This window comes from Leguminivora glycinivorella, chromosome 6 (assembly GCF_023078275.1).
Source record: "Leguminivora glycinivorella isolate SPB_JAAS2020 chromosome 6, LegGlyc_1.1, whole genome shotgun sequence".
In the NCBI taxonomy this organism is placed as follows: Eukaryota; Metazoa; Arthropoda; class Insecta; order Lepidoptera; family Tortricidae; genus Leguminivora; species Leguminivora glycinivorella.
The window spans coordinates 9,271,895-9,289,129 of NC_062976.1; the positions used below are offsets into that span (position 1 = coordinate 9,271,895).

Consider the following 17,235-nt stretch of genomic DNA (forward strand, 5'->3'; position numbering starts at 1 on the left):
AATATAGTGACCACCTGCTTCATTGTGTCATAATGCTTTAGTTTAATTTATAATAAAAATAAATGCTAAATAAGTAGTTGGTCAATATTTAACCTTGCCTGTTCATTTTATTTATTTGTGTCACTTTAATTAAATGATGAAGTATCGACAAACAAATATGTTCTTGTAATTATTTGCGTAAGTGAACATAAAAGTACGTCATTGCATTAAATTGGTGTTTTACCTAGTTTAACGCGCTTAACATTGTAGAAACGTTTTAATTTTTTTTTTTTGCAATTTGTGATGAATTTCCAACCTTTTTATTTTAAAACGGCGAAAGAAGGTGACTATGTGACGTCGTATAGGCATAAAGTGTTATGCATATGAAAATAACCATTTTTTCTCGATAAAGTGTTAAATGCCTGTACAAAATATTACCTCGTTTACCAATTAGCATTTATTTCGAAGACGGAAGACTACCATGTTTTTTTTTAAATATTATGTTACTCAATAGCGTATTCGTCCAAGATTTTTTTTCCTAAAACTAATACCCAACTACATATAGTCCACCACCAACCAATACTGCAAGTCCAAAAGTTAAAAAAAGTATTATTTCCAATGTAGTCCGAGTATTTTCATCCATAATCAGTCTGCCTTAGAATTACAAAAAAATATAGTAAAACTGAACTGAACCTGAACGAAATATTTAGAGTGCATTGGGGTAATTTCGAAAGTCGTCTAATTTCGAAAGTCACATAAAAATCACCATTATATCCATCACATCAAGATTCTTCTTTCGAAACCCGAGCATTTCTGTACATCGAAATTACCTCAATGCACCCTACAGTTAATTTTGGACCATAGTTAGTGGTTTTACTTCTAAGACGTCAAAAACTTACCATCACTTGCGAGTGTTTACTAATTACAAGTTTTGCGGTACCTAACCTAAAAAGATTTACCATCACCGACGCCTAGGCATTTCATACACAGTATTTATTTAGCGTTCACTAAAAGATAAGCAAGCAACATTTGCTTTATACAATATCATGAATTATCATCATTTTATTATTCATAAACCTTCAGTCATAATCGACGAGACAGAACAGTAAATAATTGTTCAGGGGTTTATTGAGCACTGAACTACATAAGTAAGTATACCTTACGCAGACAGGTACGTATTTACATGTTGAAATCTCGATTTTCTGACTTCAGTATTTAAATTATGTTATTATTATCATACTCTATATCAATGTAAATAAATACCTACTAAAATATTTAAATATTGTCATACAGTAATTTAAAAAAATTGTGTTTTTGTGCCGAACACATTAGGCAAATTATATGTTACGCCAATCAACGTTTGTGTTTTTATGTAATATTACAATATTACAACAACCTCAATAATTGTTTCATAATTGATGAATTTGTCTTTATTTATACCTTGATTTGCTTTTTTTAGGTTACGTCTGTTAGTCAGTACGTCAAGACAAGTGTTTGTAAAGAACAAAGAACTACTTAGTTGTGTTCTAATAAAAACTGTTCTAAAAATACTTGCAATTAATAATTACTTTGGCATCAATATCTTGATATAGGTACCCGGTATACATAGGTCAAGTCTTACAACATCTACATAGCCAACTAAATACTAGATATCGATGTATGTAAACATACATCCTTACAATTTGAAATATATTTGGTAGTAAACATCAACTTAAGTACCTAGATTTTATTTGTAAAAAACATAGAAGACTAGATCTTTCTTTAATCACAGATGATAATATTTATGCAGTCTCGTGTGTTCATTGTTAAGCTTGTAGATTGCAAAGATAACATGGATTTAATAATAGTTAAACCTATCTAAACTGCAAATAATGGATACCTACTTAATAACTTGGTGGTAATTAGTAGTATTAGTAACTTACCTCGTCCAATAAGAAAAGTAATGATGCTACGGCCCGAACGTGACGGTTGAATCTGAACTCTAAGTACTGGAACAAAAAGAAACATAGGATTAAGTTGTGAAAAAGAAACATAAAATGTAATTGCACTGTTAAAATATGTGTAACCTACTTAACATTATTTATTACCACTTACGATGGATGTTAAGTTTAATTAGCCTTTAAAAATAATTAAGTATCCGCCTGGATTCGTCAATCATCATCCTCCTTGCGTTATCCCGGCATTTGCAAGCTGCAACGGCTCATGGGAGCCTGGGGTCCGCTTTGACATCTAATCCCAAGATTCAGCGTAGTCACTAGTTTTAAGCGACTGCCATCTGACCTTCCAACCCGATGGGTAACTAGGCTTTATTGGGATTAGTCCGGTTTCGTCACGATGTTTTTCTTCACCAAAAATCGACTGGCAAATAGCAAATGACATTTCGCACATAAGTCCAGAAAAACTCATTGGTATACGAGCCGGGAGAGCGCTTGGATTCGTCAATATAATACCTACTTATATCCAAATTAATTTAATAAAGAGCTGCGCTCCAAAACAGGTATCGCAGATGTTGGTGTGAAGGCAGCCAAGCTCAAGTGGGATTGGGCGGGACACGTCTGTCGGATGCATCCGGAGAGATGGGCCAAGGTAGCGACCGAATAGGTGCCACAAACTACCAGAGGCCGAGGTAGACCAAAGACGAGATGGCGGAAAGACCTGGACTCATTTTGTGGCGGCTGGCGAGAGCATGCACGGAGCCGTGACGAGTGGCAGAAAACAGGGGAGGCCTTTGCCCAGCAGTGGGACACACTATAGGCTATTAAAAAAATAAAAATAAAAGAGTGGCCTAACCAGTAACCAGTCTCATCATACACAGCATAATTTTCAATCAAACCACTTATTATTGAATGAAGCACTTATTTTTTATTATTTTTCGACTAACTTAATAGATATTGTTTTATTTTAACCAATTTTACAAACCTTAATAGGTACGTTATCTATTATATTATTTCTTAATAATAACTCATAATCGGTATAAAATCAATTCAGTAATTTTTCATTATTCATTTTCATTACAGGTATTTATTTATTTTTATTTTTGATTATATCAGCCCCTTAATTGTTAAGAGTGGGACAGAAACTTGAGCCGTTTCATGCGCTCTGTCTGCCTACCCGTTTTCGGAATACAGGCGTGCATTTATTTACGTACATGTTATCTATTCGTAACATATATATATTTCAGCAGCTATAAATACATACAATAATATCACAGTCGAGCAATCACTGCATTATAGAGTCTTGATATAACAAAACAACTGATTCTTTGAGCACTGTTCATCAGTGATATAATGTATTATCATTTATCATTGCCATAACAGACATACCTACCGAAATCACGAAGACGATAACCAAAATGGGTATATCATTATCATTATTTACGTCATATTACGTCATAATCTGGGTACAAAAACTATCCTTGTGGGCCTGTCCACACCTTATCTATATCCGCATAGATACTTTGTCAGCCTTTCACTACCGGATTTTATGACAGATTACCTAATGCCGATAACGTGTATCGACCCCACTCGTATCCTATCTCGTTTTGAAGAGAGCTTAGACCAGATAAGAAACTATGATTTAAGTATTTTCATTTTATAGTAAATTTATAAAAACTTGGTTTTGTTTTGACGCATATTTTTTAAGAATCGTTTGTATCAATGTCGAATGTATCTTTATTTAAGACGCAGTTTTCTGTCGCAACATGCAAACTTAATAGTTGATGAACTAATTTCTCAAGAATATTACATTTAACAGACGGACATGTCTTTCGAAAGATGTAGTATACAATGAAATCTCAAGTCGCTTAGAATTCCAAATATAACGAAGTAGACATGCAGACAATAATTACTAGTGACTTATTAATTGCTAATACCTCTACTTCATCGAGCTCGTTTCTGCTATTTAACTGAAACAAAGACAACTGTTTCATGTTAATTAGTCAGTTCTCTCTTGACAGTCATTCAATAATGATTACGAGAGAAGTCTACCAAGTACCCTGACTTACTGTTATTTTATCGTAATTCGGTTTACTACACGTGTAGTTCATAACCTAAGTGAATACAGACAGGTATGTACATATTGTACATATAAAGGTACATAAAATTGAACACTGACTAAAATTACGTAACATACGAGTACATTCGTTTTACTGTTTAGTAACGTACAAATCTAGTGGTTGTTTTTTTTAGTTTATATCCTCTAACTTCGATGAACACCATCCAGTATGATGATCACTATGTATTTATTAATCGAAGATCTGTCTGGTAGCTAACTTACTTCATACGATGACGATGACGATATTCACCAACCAGTACCACCCAGTACCCACTGTGTATACTTAGTTCAAGACCTGTGTAGGAATTAGTCACTTACTTCATACGATGACGATAGCCTCAGAGTACAGAACACTGGTAGGTAAACCGCTGCCACGATCACGCAATTATCACGCAGCTCAGCGTCACTCCGATGATCACCATCCAGTAGTGTGTACTTAGTCAAGATCTGTCTGGGAGCTCACTTACTTCATACGATAACGATAGCCTCAGCGTGTAGAACACTGGTAGATAAACTGCTGCCACGATCACGCAGCTCAGCGTCAAGCCGATGATCACCATCTAATACTGTGTACTTAGTCAAAGATCTGTCTGAGAGTTAGTCACTTACTTCATACGATGACGATAGCCTCAGTGTGCAAAATACTGGTAGGTAAACCGCTGCCACGATCACGCAGCTCACCGTCAAGCCGATGATCACCATCCAGTACTATGTACGTAGCCAAGGATCTGTCTGAGAGTTAGTCACTTACTTCATACGATGACGAGAGCCTAAGTGTGCAAAATACTGGTAGGTAAACTGCTGCCACGATCACGCAGCTAAGCGTCACGCCGATGATCACCATCCAGTACTGCGTGCCATAGTTGTAGATCTCCGCTGGCGTGCCCAGGATTGTCACTCCGGATACGTAACTGTTGACAAGAATTTTTATTTTAATAAAACAAAATCTAAAGAATAAAAAAAAGTAAAGAGCTAACAGTACTATAGGTGAATGATATGATAGAGATATAGGAGAGATAATATTGGGTTGGCACAAAAGTAATGACACACTCTACAAAACTCTATACATTTCCTTTCTTAAGTTAATTGTTTTCGATAATATTCTAGTATGTTGTAGAACATTCTAGGTACTTCTAATGTGAGGGTATATAAAGCCGCCCTCGTGATTGGTTTAGTTAGATTGAAATAAAATGGACGAGCGACAAGTTCGAACACTTTACTTATACGAGTACTTGTTAGGCCACAGTGCGCGGGCTGCGGCTGACAATATCAACACTGCATTGGGCGCTGGAAGTACAAGCCATGCCACGGTGTCCAGATGGTTTGACCGTTTTAAATCAGGAGACAGGAGGCTTGAAAGTCAGTCACGCTCAGGGCGACCACCTGCATTCAATGATGACGATTTACGCCGCGAACTACAGTCGAATCCTGATGCTACTCTTCGTGAATTAGCGGAAGCACTTAACTGCAGTCACCACGCTGTGGAATAGCATCTGCATGAGCTTGGGTATCGAAAAGTTTTGGCTCGATGGGTACCGCACATCCTTACCGACGCCAGTCGTGCAGTCCGTGTCGCCATCTGTCAATCACTTTGGCTGCGACCCCGACGTAAAGAGTTTTTGACTGATCTGGTTACGGGAGATGAATCATGGATTTATTATGAGAACGATATGCGCCGTGCTTTTTGGCTGCCTCGAGAAGAAACGCCACCAACTCAGCCGAAGCTGAGTCAAAAGAACCGCTTAAAAGTTTTGCTTTGTTGTTTCTGGGACTGGCAAGGCATGCTGTTTCATGAACTATTACACAATGAAACTGTAAACGCTAACAAATATTCAACACAGCTCACCGAACTATCTTCTGCTATCAAGAAAAAACGACGAAGACGAGCCACTGTAATTTTACTACATGATAACGCTCGACCTCATGTCGCATCTACCGTTCGCCAACAGCTGCAGAACTTGGGCTGGGAGACGATACCCCACCCACCTTATTCTCCAGACCTCGCTCCATCAGACTTTCATTTGTTTAGAGCCCTGAAACGACATTTGCGGGGTAAACAATTCAATGATTTCCATGATGTACAGGTGGAGTTGAACAACTTTTTCAAGGCACAGCCATCAGAGTTCTGGGCGAAAGGCATCCAAACTTTGCCGGATCGTTGGCAAGAAGTCATAGATGCTAATGGTGATTACATCATCGACTAAGCTTTTTGTATTGTAATAATAATAAAAAATATAAAACGTAAACCAAGTGTCTCATTACTTTTGTGCCAACCCAATATATAAAAACCCTATACTAAAAGCGCTCTCATTTTACCTATCTTTTTCTATTGCTATATTGTTTCAATTTACATTTCAGAACCGTTCTTGACCGATTATTAGTGAAAGAATGGATTATAATATTACCGGTAATATTATAATCCATTTTTGTACGTGTACACATTTACAAATAAACACATTTCCTAAAGTAAGTACGTATGTACATATGTAACGTACCTACACGTCCAAAGGTCAATATTTTAAAACTGTATCTCCGTGTTTTAAAAGCACTTCTCATACTGATAAGATTAACGTGAGAATTAAATTCTGATTTTGTTATTACATACCTACTCTCCACATTTTATCATCATAGTCATGTTATTTATTATGTCTGTGCACGCTCTTTATGTCAAATGTAATTAAAAACATTGAATCATTACCACAATTGTATAATAATTAAAAGTAAACAGTCTGATAGCAAAGAGACCCGACCATTACCTTGGAAGACTCGCTAGGAGGTCAGATGCAGAAGACGGTACTCTTGGACACAATGAAAATATGTAATCATCAATTAATCATTAGTCCAAAACCTGGACTGCAAATATTCATCACATAAATATCTGTTTAATCAGTAATCATTAATTTCAACCCAAACCGCCGAAATCGAAAACTAACAGCTAAGTACCTACTTGCAAAGAGGATCGAGTATTATAGAGAGTTACTGTCAAAGTAAAACGTGTAATCACAGTGCATAGACTGCCATCTCTCTACACAAGCTTAAAACTTTTAAACATCAATTTTGACAATTTGGACCATATTCTTAGCTTGATATGGGTTAACAGTCTCCTACAGTACCGTCCCAGTCCCGTAAAGTATATGTGTCATATATTAATATTAGCGCCATCTAGCCGAGCGTCCCCCAGAGGTGTAACGTGACTAATGTGTAACGCCACCTAGGCCACCGTACCTATTTCTATATGGTTCTGAGGTACGTTTTTTCCTTAGACTGTAGTTGTCTATACGGATTTACATTTGTCTTCGGTACTTGTAATTAAATTAGGCGACGACCTATACGCCCTTGACCATCTACTCGCATATGGCGTTGGCTACCATTATTTTTTACCGCCAAAGCGTGAAGCAGGATACAAGGTATATATACAATTTTGTGGATGTATTTGAACATATATTGTATACATGATTGTATCGACTATAATCATAAGTTGTTAAGTATAGCTAGCTGTACTAGCGAAAAATAATAGATATAGTATATAAAAAGTGGCATAAGCCATTGCGCCAGCCTATGCGCATTGTAATATGCCTACTTGAAAATAAAATATTTCATTTTCACTGGCGTCCTCTTTCTTGACCCCAGCGTTCTGTACCATACGCCACTGGCACATGACGCCGCACATAACAGCCCGAACGCCACGAACAAGCCACCGCCAAATTTGCACACTTTTTTTCTGCTTCTACAGATATAACGGATTACAAGCAGGTACTTAGGTAGGTATTCATATATTTACCTGGCTATTAGTGACATGGCAACTGGCCCCGTGCTCATGGCCTTGCCACCCAGGAGATAGTCCTTGATGTCAACCAGAGTCCTCTTTCTTGACCCCAACGCGCTGTACCACACGCCGCCGGCGCATGACGCTGCACACAGCAGCCCGAACGCCACATAGTCGCCGGTGCCGAAGCCACCTTCTTTCATTGTGAACGGCATGGTGATTTATTTTTGTTTTATTTAACTGTAACAAAGAAAATGTATATTTAGTTACCTAGGGTGCTAGGGTTTGTTTAGGTCAAAGAGGATCGAGTATTATATGTAGAGTTACTGGCAAAGTAAAATGTGTAATCACAGTGCACAGACTGCCATATCTCGACACAAGCTTAAAAATTTTGAACCTGTTTTGAAAATTTGGCCCATATTCTTAGCTTGATATGTTATGTGTTAAAATGTCAAATAATTAATATTAGCGCCTTCTAGCCAAGCGTTCCCCAAAGGTTTATCGCCATCTAGGTCACAGTACCTTTTTTTGTGTATGGTTTTGAGGAACGTTTATTTCTTAGACTTTATCTGTCTATACGGAGTTACATATGTCTTTGGTTTAGGTTAATCCATTGAATTATACATACAGAACTTTGTAAAGACGAGAGGGACCCAATAGACAAATATTGATCACAGTAATCAATTGTATTGCTCCTCTTCCCCACTTTGATTTTATCAGGCTAATAATTTTGACATTATGCCCTTTAGTATTTGAGTAAACTTGGATTTAAAAAAATGTTGTTCAGAAGAAATGTGGTACTTACCTACTCACTGAACAATGCTACCGTGCAGCTAATTCGTTATTATAAACGGCAAAACAGGGTCAGATATAATACTGACAATAGTGTACCTAATCTTTACATTTTCCTTTTAATGTTTGTAGTTAAGACTAAATTTTGAATAGCTATTTATATGTTGTTATTCCTAACTGTACTACATTCCATTCTTAGCAAATTGTCTCTGTTTTTAGATTCGCAGCCAATAACTTTCCGTCGATCTTAATAACCTTGCAAGTCTGCAGGCCATCGCGAATAATTCGCGATTCAACGACCTTTTAATTCTGGTTCTGTATACCCGTATTGATTCGTCTTTCGTTTACCGATATCCTATAATACAGCGTATCTACAGAAATAAGGCATATTCAGGTAATCAATGTAATGATTACAATATTTAATTTTAGTTCAAGGCCATATACATGTTTTAACTTTTTTCTTACGCATCATCCAAATTGCACTGATTGTGCTCACTGCTCACAGATCACAGGCGGAAGTGACGTGAGATGTGTGTATGTGATCTCCTGCAATAATACAGGGTGAAAATTAATTCGTAAACCGAAACATGTTTTTCTTTCTCTGTGAACAATTTGACGATGGTCCCGGGAATAATGTAATGTTCCTCCCGGTGTACCAAGTCATACAAAACTACATAAACCAAAAAAAAAAAGAAAAAAAAAACCCTACAGTCTACTCATATAGGCCTAGTAACTTTGCGCGAGGCATTGTTCCCAGGACACTGGCCGCATTGCCCCTTTGCAGGGCTAAACTTAACCTTTGGGCAAAGAACGCTCCTGCCCGGAGGTCGCCAGACGAACAAATAAGTTTTACGGACAGCTCTTTTACTATTTTTTTGGTGTCTGACGACCAAGGCCCAAAGGTTTCAACCGCCAATGCCACAAATTCATAGTTGCTTTTCAAAAACGCGTATTTGCGACATTTGGCGGTTAGAGCATCTTCTGCAGCCGCACCTGGCTTTTTGGACGAACGCTGTACGTAGGACGGTGCCAGCGTGTCTACACACGTGACGTCCCATGCCAACGGCCGCCCCAGAAACCATGGCACTAGCGTGCACCCATCAGGTCGCTTACCGTCTGCCGCTGACAGTCCCACTGGCTCTAGAGTTGCCGGTATAGCGGCGGTACCGAGGGCCCTATTTATAAAGTCGTTTAACGCTGCATGTCTAAATCCGCGGCCAGCACTTGCTTGGCAACAGAGCCCATGGCGTCCTAAGGGATTCACTAGCGCCTCACAACGGCTGCAGCGGTGCGGTTCACAGACCCTCAACCCCAGTCTGAGACTTACAGCTATACGCAATGTGGGTGAATCCAAAAGGGTCCCGAGGTTCCGCGATGGCAAAGCGTGAAGCCAATGACTCGACTCTGGTTCAGAAATAGCCAACCACCGCGCTCTTTCACTGGGATCAGTACAACTCTCCAAAAGCGATTTATGAATAGCTTGAACCTTTATAGAGTCCCAAGCCGCTTGGCTGGTCTTTTCCGTTGGCGGGTTCTCGCCCGGGTTTCCGGCTCTCCATGCAGACTCCGCATCCGCCAAGCCTGACACTGCTACATCAGCGGGATTAGTAACGTTAAGGATACCGCCAACGAGGAGCGCAGTGCTGTGGATAGACGCGAGGTAAGCAGGAAGAGCCAGGTCGCCTGTAGAGCGTATGCTGAGCCCTCCATATTTTATCGGCAGTGTAACTTGGGACCAACTTTGAGAATCCACCGAGACATTCAAAATTGCGCACAAAGACTCCTTAATCACTTTATCAATGGCTGAAGTCAGATCGGGAAATTTCCATACTGGGCTGCATCGTAGTATGTACATAAATTTAGGTGTAAATAGACACAATCTTAATATGTAAATAGCCATGTGGGAACTAATTTTGAAAAGAAGGGCCGAATTATTCTTAAAATTATTTAATTTAGAATATACTGTCGGTGGAATAGCATCATCGTAAATTGGAGCTCCCAAAAGATTAAGAGAGTCGCGGGTCAGAACTAACTACAGAACTAACCGCTACGACAACGTCTGCACCGGCCGGCTCTGCTCGTATTGATGCTAGTATGCTTAGTGAAACCGAGTTATTAAATTTAGTTCACCAGAATATTCAAGGCTTTGCCAGCAAGGAACTCGAAATAGATTTGTTTTTACAGTCCTCGAATATTGACATTCTCTGTATAACCGAGCACTGGCTTAAAGGGCATGAATTTATGTTTAATTACAATAATCATAGTATAGTTAGTTATTTCTTCAGAAGATCCTGCATTCGCGGCGGGTCATTGATAATGGTTAAACATAGTATAAAAAGTAAAGAGCGTAGAGACATTGTTGACTTGTCTGTAGAACGCGTTATAGAACTTTCTTGTGTCGAGTTGGAACGATTTATTGTTGTATGCGTGTACAGGCCCCCATCGGCGGACTATAATGTATTTGAATCGGTTATAGATGAAGTCCTTAGTCGTGTTTTTAGAAGTCAGAAAACTATAGTTGTATGTGGCGATTTTAATATTAATTTGCTAGAAAATTCGCCTTTGTGTGGAAGGTTACTAAATACCTTTAAATCTTTTAATTTAGTAAATTTATTTTGTGAACCAACTAGAATCACGGCAACCAGTGCAACATGTATAGACAACATCTTCAGTAACGATATTGCGATTAGTAAATCTGTAATAAACACCTTGAGTTCTGACCACTGTGGACTAAAAGCCTCTTTTGGCGGGAAGATAGAGGATATTCCACAAGACACTGTGTGCAGACTGATTTCCGAAAGGCGCTTACAGTCATTCAATCGTAATATTAAGTTCGAGTTTAAATCAGGAACGAAATCAGACCCGACCAACTTTAGACCTATTTCAATATTACCAGCGCTAAGTAAGGTCTTTGAGAAGCTTATTCTTAATCAACTGTTGTCTCACTTTAACAGAAATAAATTGCTTGACAATAATCAATTTGGTTTTACCAGAGGTCGTTCAACTACTGATGCCGGTGTTGGACTTCTAAAACACATCTTTGACGCCTGGGAAAGAGCTCAAGATGCTGTTGGAATTTTCTGTGATCTATCAAAGGCCTTTGATTGCGTTGATCACGAGAATTTAAAGAGAAAATTGAGCCACTATGGGGTTAAAGCTGCTGCCCTTGACCTTGTTTCATCGTACCTTTCCGACAGAACTCAGCGAGTTGTTATCAATGGGACTCAATCAGCAGGTTCACCGGTAGCACTTGGAGTGCCTCAAGGTTCAATTCTCGGTCCCTTCCTGTTCTTAGTATACATTAATGATCTACCGAAACTAGTGCAAGATAAACATGATATAGTGTTATTTGCTGACGACACTTCTCTTATATTCAAAGTTGACAGAAAGGAAAGCAGCTTCGATAACATCAACGATGCACTGTCTAGCATAACAGACTGGTTTACGGCGAATAACTTACTTCTAAACGCCAAGAAAACCAAGTGCATCAGATTTGCGCTTCCGAACGTTAAGCAGGTAAATAACAGTAAGATCCAAATGAAAGGTGAAACGCTGGAATTTGAAGATCGAACGGTTTTCCTTGGAGTCACTTTGGATTCAAAACTGCAATGGCATGCACATATAGCCACTTTAGCTGGCAAACTTAGTTCTGCAGCTTACGCAGTAAGGCGAATCAGACAACTAACAAACGTAGAGACGGCCAGGCTGGTATACTTTAGCTACTTCCACAGTGTTATGTCATATGGGATCCTGTTATGGGGAAAAGCTGCAGACATTCAGGCTATTTTTGTGCTGCAAAAACGAGCAGTCCGTTCAATCTACGGATTGGGCGGTCGAGCATCTTTAAGAGAAAAATTCAAAGAGGTGAACATTCTTACCGTTGCCTCTCAATACATATACGAAAATATTATGTATGTTCGGAAAAATATCCACGAATTCAAGCTTAACAGTGACATCCATAACTATAACACAAGGAACAAACATAAACTTGCTGTGACCGCCCACCGTCTCCGTAAGGTTGGTACGTCTTTCGTCGGGAACTGTACACGTTTTTATAACAAAGTACCAACCGATATAGTAGATTTGCCATTTGACAAATTTAAGGCACGCATTAAGCGTTTGTTGTTATGTAAGGCGTACTACACTGTGAAGGATATTATAGATGATAGGGATGCCTTTAAGGTGGTTGCTTGTCAATAGATGAATGAAGTCGTATATATTTTTTCATTTTCTCTGCATTGTGTAATTAAGCATACTAGTGTTCAATTGACGTATGAGAACATATTCTCGTCTGATTATATTGTTTTTATTTAAGTTTAGTTGTGGACACTTGGAGACCTTATACATCTCCAAGATTATGTGTTTAATGTTTATCTTACTTTAATTTTATTGTATAAATCTATATTTCCTTCCTTTGTAACATACGAGCACAGAATATAGTGTCTTACAGCTATGTTTTATTATTTGAATATTTAATTTAGCCTGGCAGCTTGAACATGTCATGCACACTTAAAAGTCTTTGCTGCGGTGGCGTCGTTGATCGGGTCGCCACCTTCCCGAATAAAGGTTGAGGGAGGCGATGGCTGAGATACGCGTCATACTCGTGAACGGGTGCCGTCTGTGAAGACCGGTCTGTTTAAGCTTACTGGGGCTGTTATAACTTAGTAACTTTAATTCTAATTTTTATTAAATTAGGACACTTTGTTCGGTTGTCGTTTGTTTCCTTTCTTTTAGTGAATATTTTAAATATATGATTTTGACTCATGGAGACCATATACATCTCTAAGGAGAATTAGATTAAGTAGATATACATTTTATTTTTAGTTGTGACATTTAGAGTCATTTGCACCTCTAAAGTAATTTTAGATTTTTTTTTTTTTTTTTTTTTTGTATTTGTACTTTTTATATTAAAATTTAGTGTAGTTCTTGGTTGTAATTCGACATTTAGAGACCTTCTACATCTCTAATTAATTGTATAGAGTTAACTTTAGTTAGAACTTAGAATTAGTATATAATAGTATCAATTGTAGTTTAGCGCCTTGTAAGTCTTTGTTTCAATCCAAACGTATACTGCCTCTTCCGTCACTTTATATTTTTGAAATGTGTATTTTTATAAAGAAACATATGTCGTTTTTTGAAATTATCACAACCAACTCCAAACGTGGAACACATAGAACTAAATTGCTTTTACCTATGACTAAATTAGCGTTATCCAGGAAAAACGTTTACTGTATGGCTATCAAATTATTCAATATCCTATCTGATGACATTAAAGAATTACACCCATTGCTTTTCAAAAAGACATTGTTTAATCATTTAATTGAAAATTGTTATTACTCCATTGATGAATATGTAATAAATTGTAAATTATAATCAATTATTTAATACTAATTATTTATTGTAAATTCAAATTAAATGTTTATATATAATTGATTTATTGTCACTGTTGCGAGCTATGCTGTTTTGGGAAATGCTTTATGTACAGAACTGCATGAATAAATATAGTGCGTAAGACTAGTATACATCTTGTATATAGTTAGTTAAGTTTTGTTAGTTCATAAGTAAACAATATTTGTACGCCTGTCGGGGCAAAACAAGAATCGTGCTGTGGATATTTTTTTTTTTAACACCTATGTATATACGCTTGTTTTATGCAAATAAAATAATCATTCATTCATTCATTGTAATTTCAACTCAATTTTAAATATTTTTTTAAATACCTATGTACATGTGACGTGTAAAAGTGCCCCTGTGGCCTATTTGCTGAATAAATTATTTTGATTTTTTTTTTTTTTTTAGAAAAACAACATCCGGTGCAATACAGTTAAATTTCTGCGTTACATCAGTCCGTGCGCTAGGTGTGAGTTTGTCCGAGATAAGAACCTCACACTTATCAAAATTAAGCAGAAGCCCGATTTCAGAAAACTGTTGCATGATGGTCTGTAGATCGTCTAAAACTGCCGAAGCTTTCCCCCCCAGCGTCCCGTCGTCCAGATACCAAATATTAAGCTTCGACGTAAGTTGGGTGATTATAGGATGGATCACGAGGCTAAATAAAACTGGCCCGAGAGGATCACCCTGCTGGCATCCGACACATGAGGCAATCTCCCTCTCACCAAACAATAATTTAGATGGTTCGCCATAACATTGTACTAAATATTCAAAGATCTCCGGAAGTTCCCTGTGAACCGCATCCAAAAGTGTACTCCGATCTACAGAATTAAACGCATTCCTAACATCAAGTTTAAGCAGAACTTCGAAATCATCACTCTCCAAAAAAGAACGCGTGGCATGAACCGCGGCCTCACACCCACCCTTTACTCCAAAACCAAGCTGTTTAGGTTTAAACTTGTCTACAAGTCGGGTGTGAAACTCTTTACAACATAATTTCGAGGCTAAACGCCTAAGCGTACTACCCACTGCTATCGGTCGAATACCGCCATCTTTTTTCCTTAAGGCTATGAGGTTAGCGCCATACAGAATAGGACAAATTTCATTGCATATTCTGCCAGAAAGCATTAAGTTTACTAAACCGGTTAGCTCCGTGAGAAGGGACTCTCCAGCATCTCCCATTAGTGGGCCTGTCAAGTCCTTAAGGTGCTGAGGGGTGATTGCGTCTAGGCCGCCTGCCGAGCCATTTGGAAACGAGCGAATCGCTTGCAAAGTGGCAAGTTCTGTAACCTGTAGAGGTTGCGGTGCGGTAGCTGGCGATTCGGGAAGCGTCACTGGTGAATCGGGTGTCGGATAAAATAAAATAAATAAATAAAAATCATTTATTCATGTACCAAAAATAGCAGTTATAAACAGGCCATAAACTATATTAACACAAAATAGGCTTCACCATGTCCGTGCCTGAACTAGGGAGATCCTGTATCTCAGGCAGAAAAAATAACTTACAAACTAAAACAGGGAAATTATTTGATAATATCATGTGCATTGCATAGGTATTCAACTAAAAAATAAATAAGTTACATTACAGATTTATAAATAGAGTAGGTTACCTACTTAAAACTATCATAATTCTAAAAGTACAGCAAAAAAAGATGGTAAGCCATATGTAATACTTATTGCTTATTAGCATTTTAATGAGTCAACAGTTGTACTTTATCGCATCAGCGTAAGGATACATAGGTAGGTGTATTTATTTGTAAACATTAAGTAGCTCTGTCTAGGTTATTTCTAGTTATTTTAGAACTGTTAATAAGTTTTCCGTGTCTTCATAAGACATTAGTTCTAGAGCTTTCTTTGTAACTTTTTTACATTCTGCGTAGCATAGATGATATATGTGATAATCTGCGTTTAACTTATTGTACAGCCGCGGTCCCAGACATATGTAGAACCGCTGTGAAAAGGCATGCTTTTGGTCAGTCAGCCGGTTGCAAACCAAATCTTTCCGTCTCTTGTTAGTAATGTCTGAGTTGTAAGGAAGTGCTTTATGTTGTTTTAGAACAGTGCTTAACACGAATAGCTGTCTTACAGATAATACTTTACAGGACTTATATAATAGGTTAGTAGGGTATAGGAACGGTCGGAATGTTGAGACTTTCAGGATAGCTCTTTGTGCTCTTTCTACAATTAAAAGCAGGGTTTTGGCTGCTCCTCCCCATGATGTAATGCAATATGTTAATAACGATTGGCAAAGAGCAAAGTATACTTGCATTATTAATTTAAGGTCTAAGACATTACGGAGTCTTTTAAACACGTATATCAGCTTACGAACTTTATTACTTAACGCTTCAATATGTGGTCGAAACGATAACGTGTCATTAACTATAACACCCAGGTATTTAATTTTAGTTGCGGGAGTGATGAATGGACAGTTACAGCTATTGCTAGCAAGGCAGGTATTGCGATGAGCGTAGATAGGATGGTCAGATATATATTGGTTATGTTTCATGAAAAATCTAACATAATTGGTTTTATCTGCGTTAAGTGTTAGTAGATGATATTGTAGCCAATTATTTACAATGTTAAATCCTAGTTGCGCCCGCAAGTATGCCTCTCTCTCCGTCTGTGCTGAGAAAATTAAGGCGGTGTCATCAGCATAAGATATTATTTTACCACAATCGAGCGGAAGATTGCAAAGGTCATTAATGTAAATCAAAAATAAGGTCGGGCCAAGGATACTTCCTTGTGGGACCCCAAAAGCTTCATTTTTTAGGTCAGAACTGATGACGTCGCCCACCTTCACACACTGAAATCTGTCACTGAGGTAGTTTGCAAAAAGGTCAAGTTGTTTTCCCCTTATTCCTAAGCTTTGTAGCTTGCGTAGCAGTAAGGTAACAGAGACGGAATCGAAAGCTTTGGCGAGGTCGAGGAAAATACCAATCGTATGGTTACCCCTGTCAAGTTCTAGCGCAATGTTTTGAGTCAAATGATGAACAGCGTCGGAGGTTGATAATTTAGAACGGAAACCGAATTGTGTATCTGACAGAAATGAGTTTTTTTCTAAGTACTGTACAAGCCTGTTGTTAATAATTTTTTCCAAGATTTTAGATATAGCAGGAAGTAGGGATATAGGCCTATAGTTTGTGATACTATCTTTGTTACCGGACTTATATATTGGAATTACAATAGCTTTTTTTAGACACTTAGGAAAAATTCCATCAGATAGGCATTTGTTTAAAATATGTGTTAAAGGAGGA

At 37.9% G+C, this 17,235-nt stretch overlaps 1 protein-coding gene across 2 annotated transcripts in view; it reads right to left on the minus strand.

Annotated features, from left to right (window-relative positions):
• The window catches only part of LOC125226920 (sodium-coupled monocarboxylate transporter 1-like), a 46,491-nt gene that overhangs the window by 19,650 nt on the left and 9,606 nt on the right, over positions 1-17,235 (minus strand). For both annotated transcript variants that reach the window (XM_048131101.1, XM_048131100.1), the window contains exons 2-4: positions 7,814-8,038; positions 4,784-4,943; positions 1,902-1,967 (exon numbers count right to left, since the gene is read on the minus strand). In XM_048131101.1, coding sequence (XP_047987058.1) covers positions 1,902-1,967; positions 4,784-4,943; positions 7,814-8,013 — 426 coding nt within the window. In that variant the 5' untranslated portion in view covers positions 8,014-8,038. The remainder of the gene's footprint in view (positions 1-1,901; positions 1,968-4,783; positions 4,944-7,813; positions 8,039-17,235) is intronic.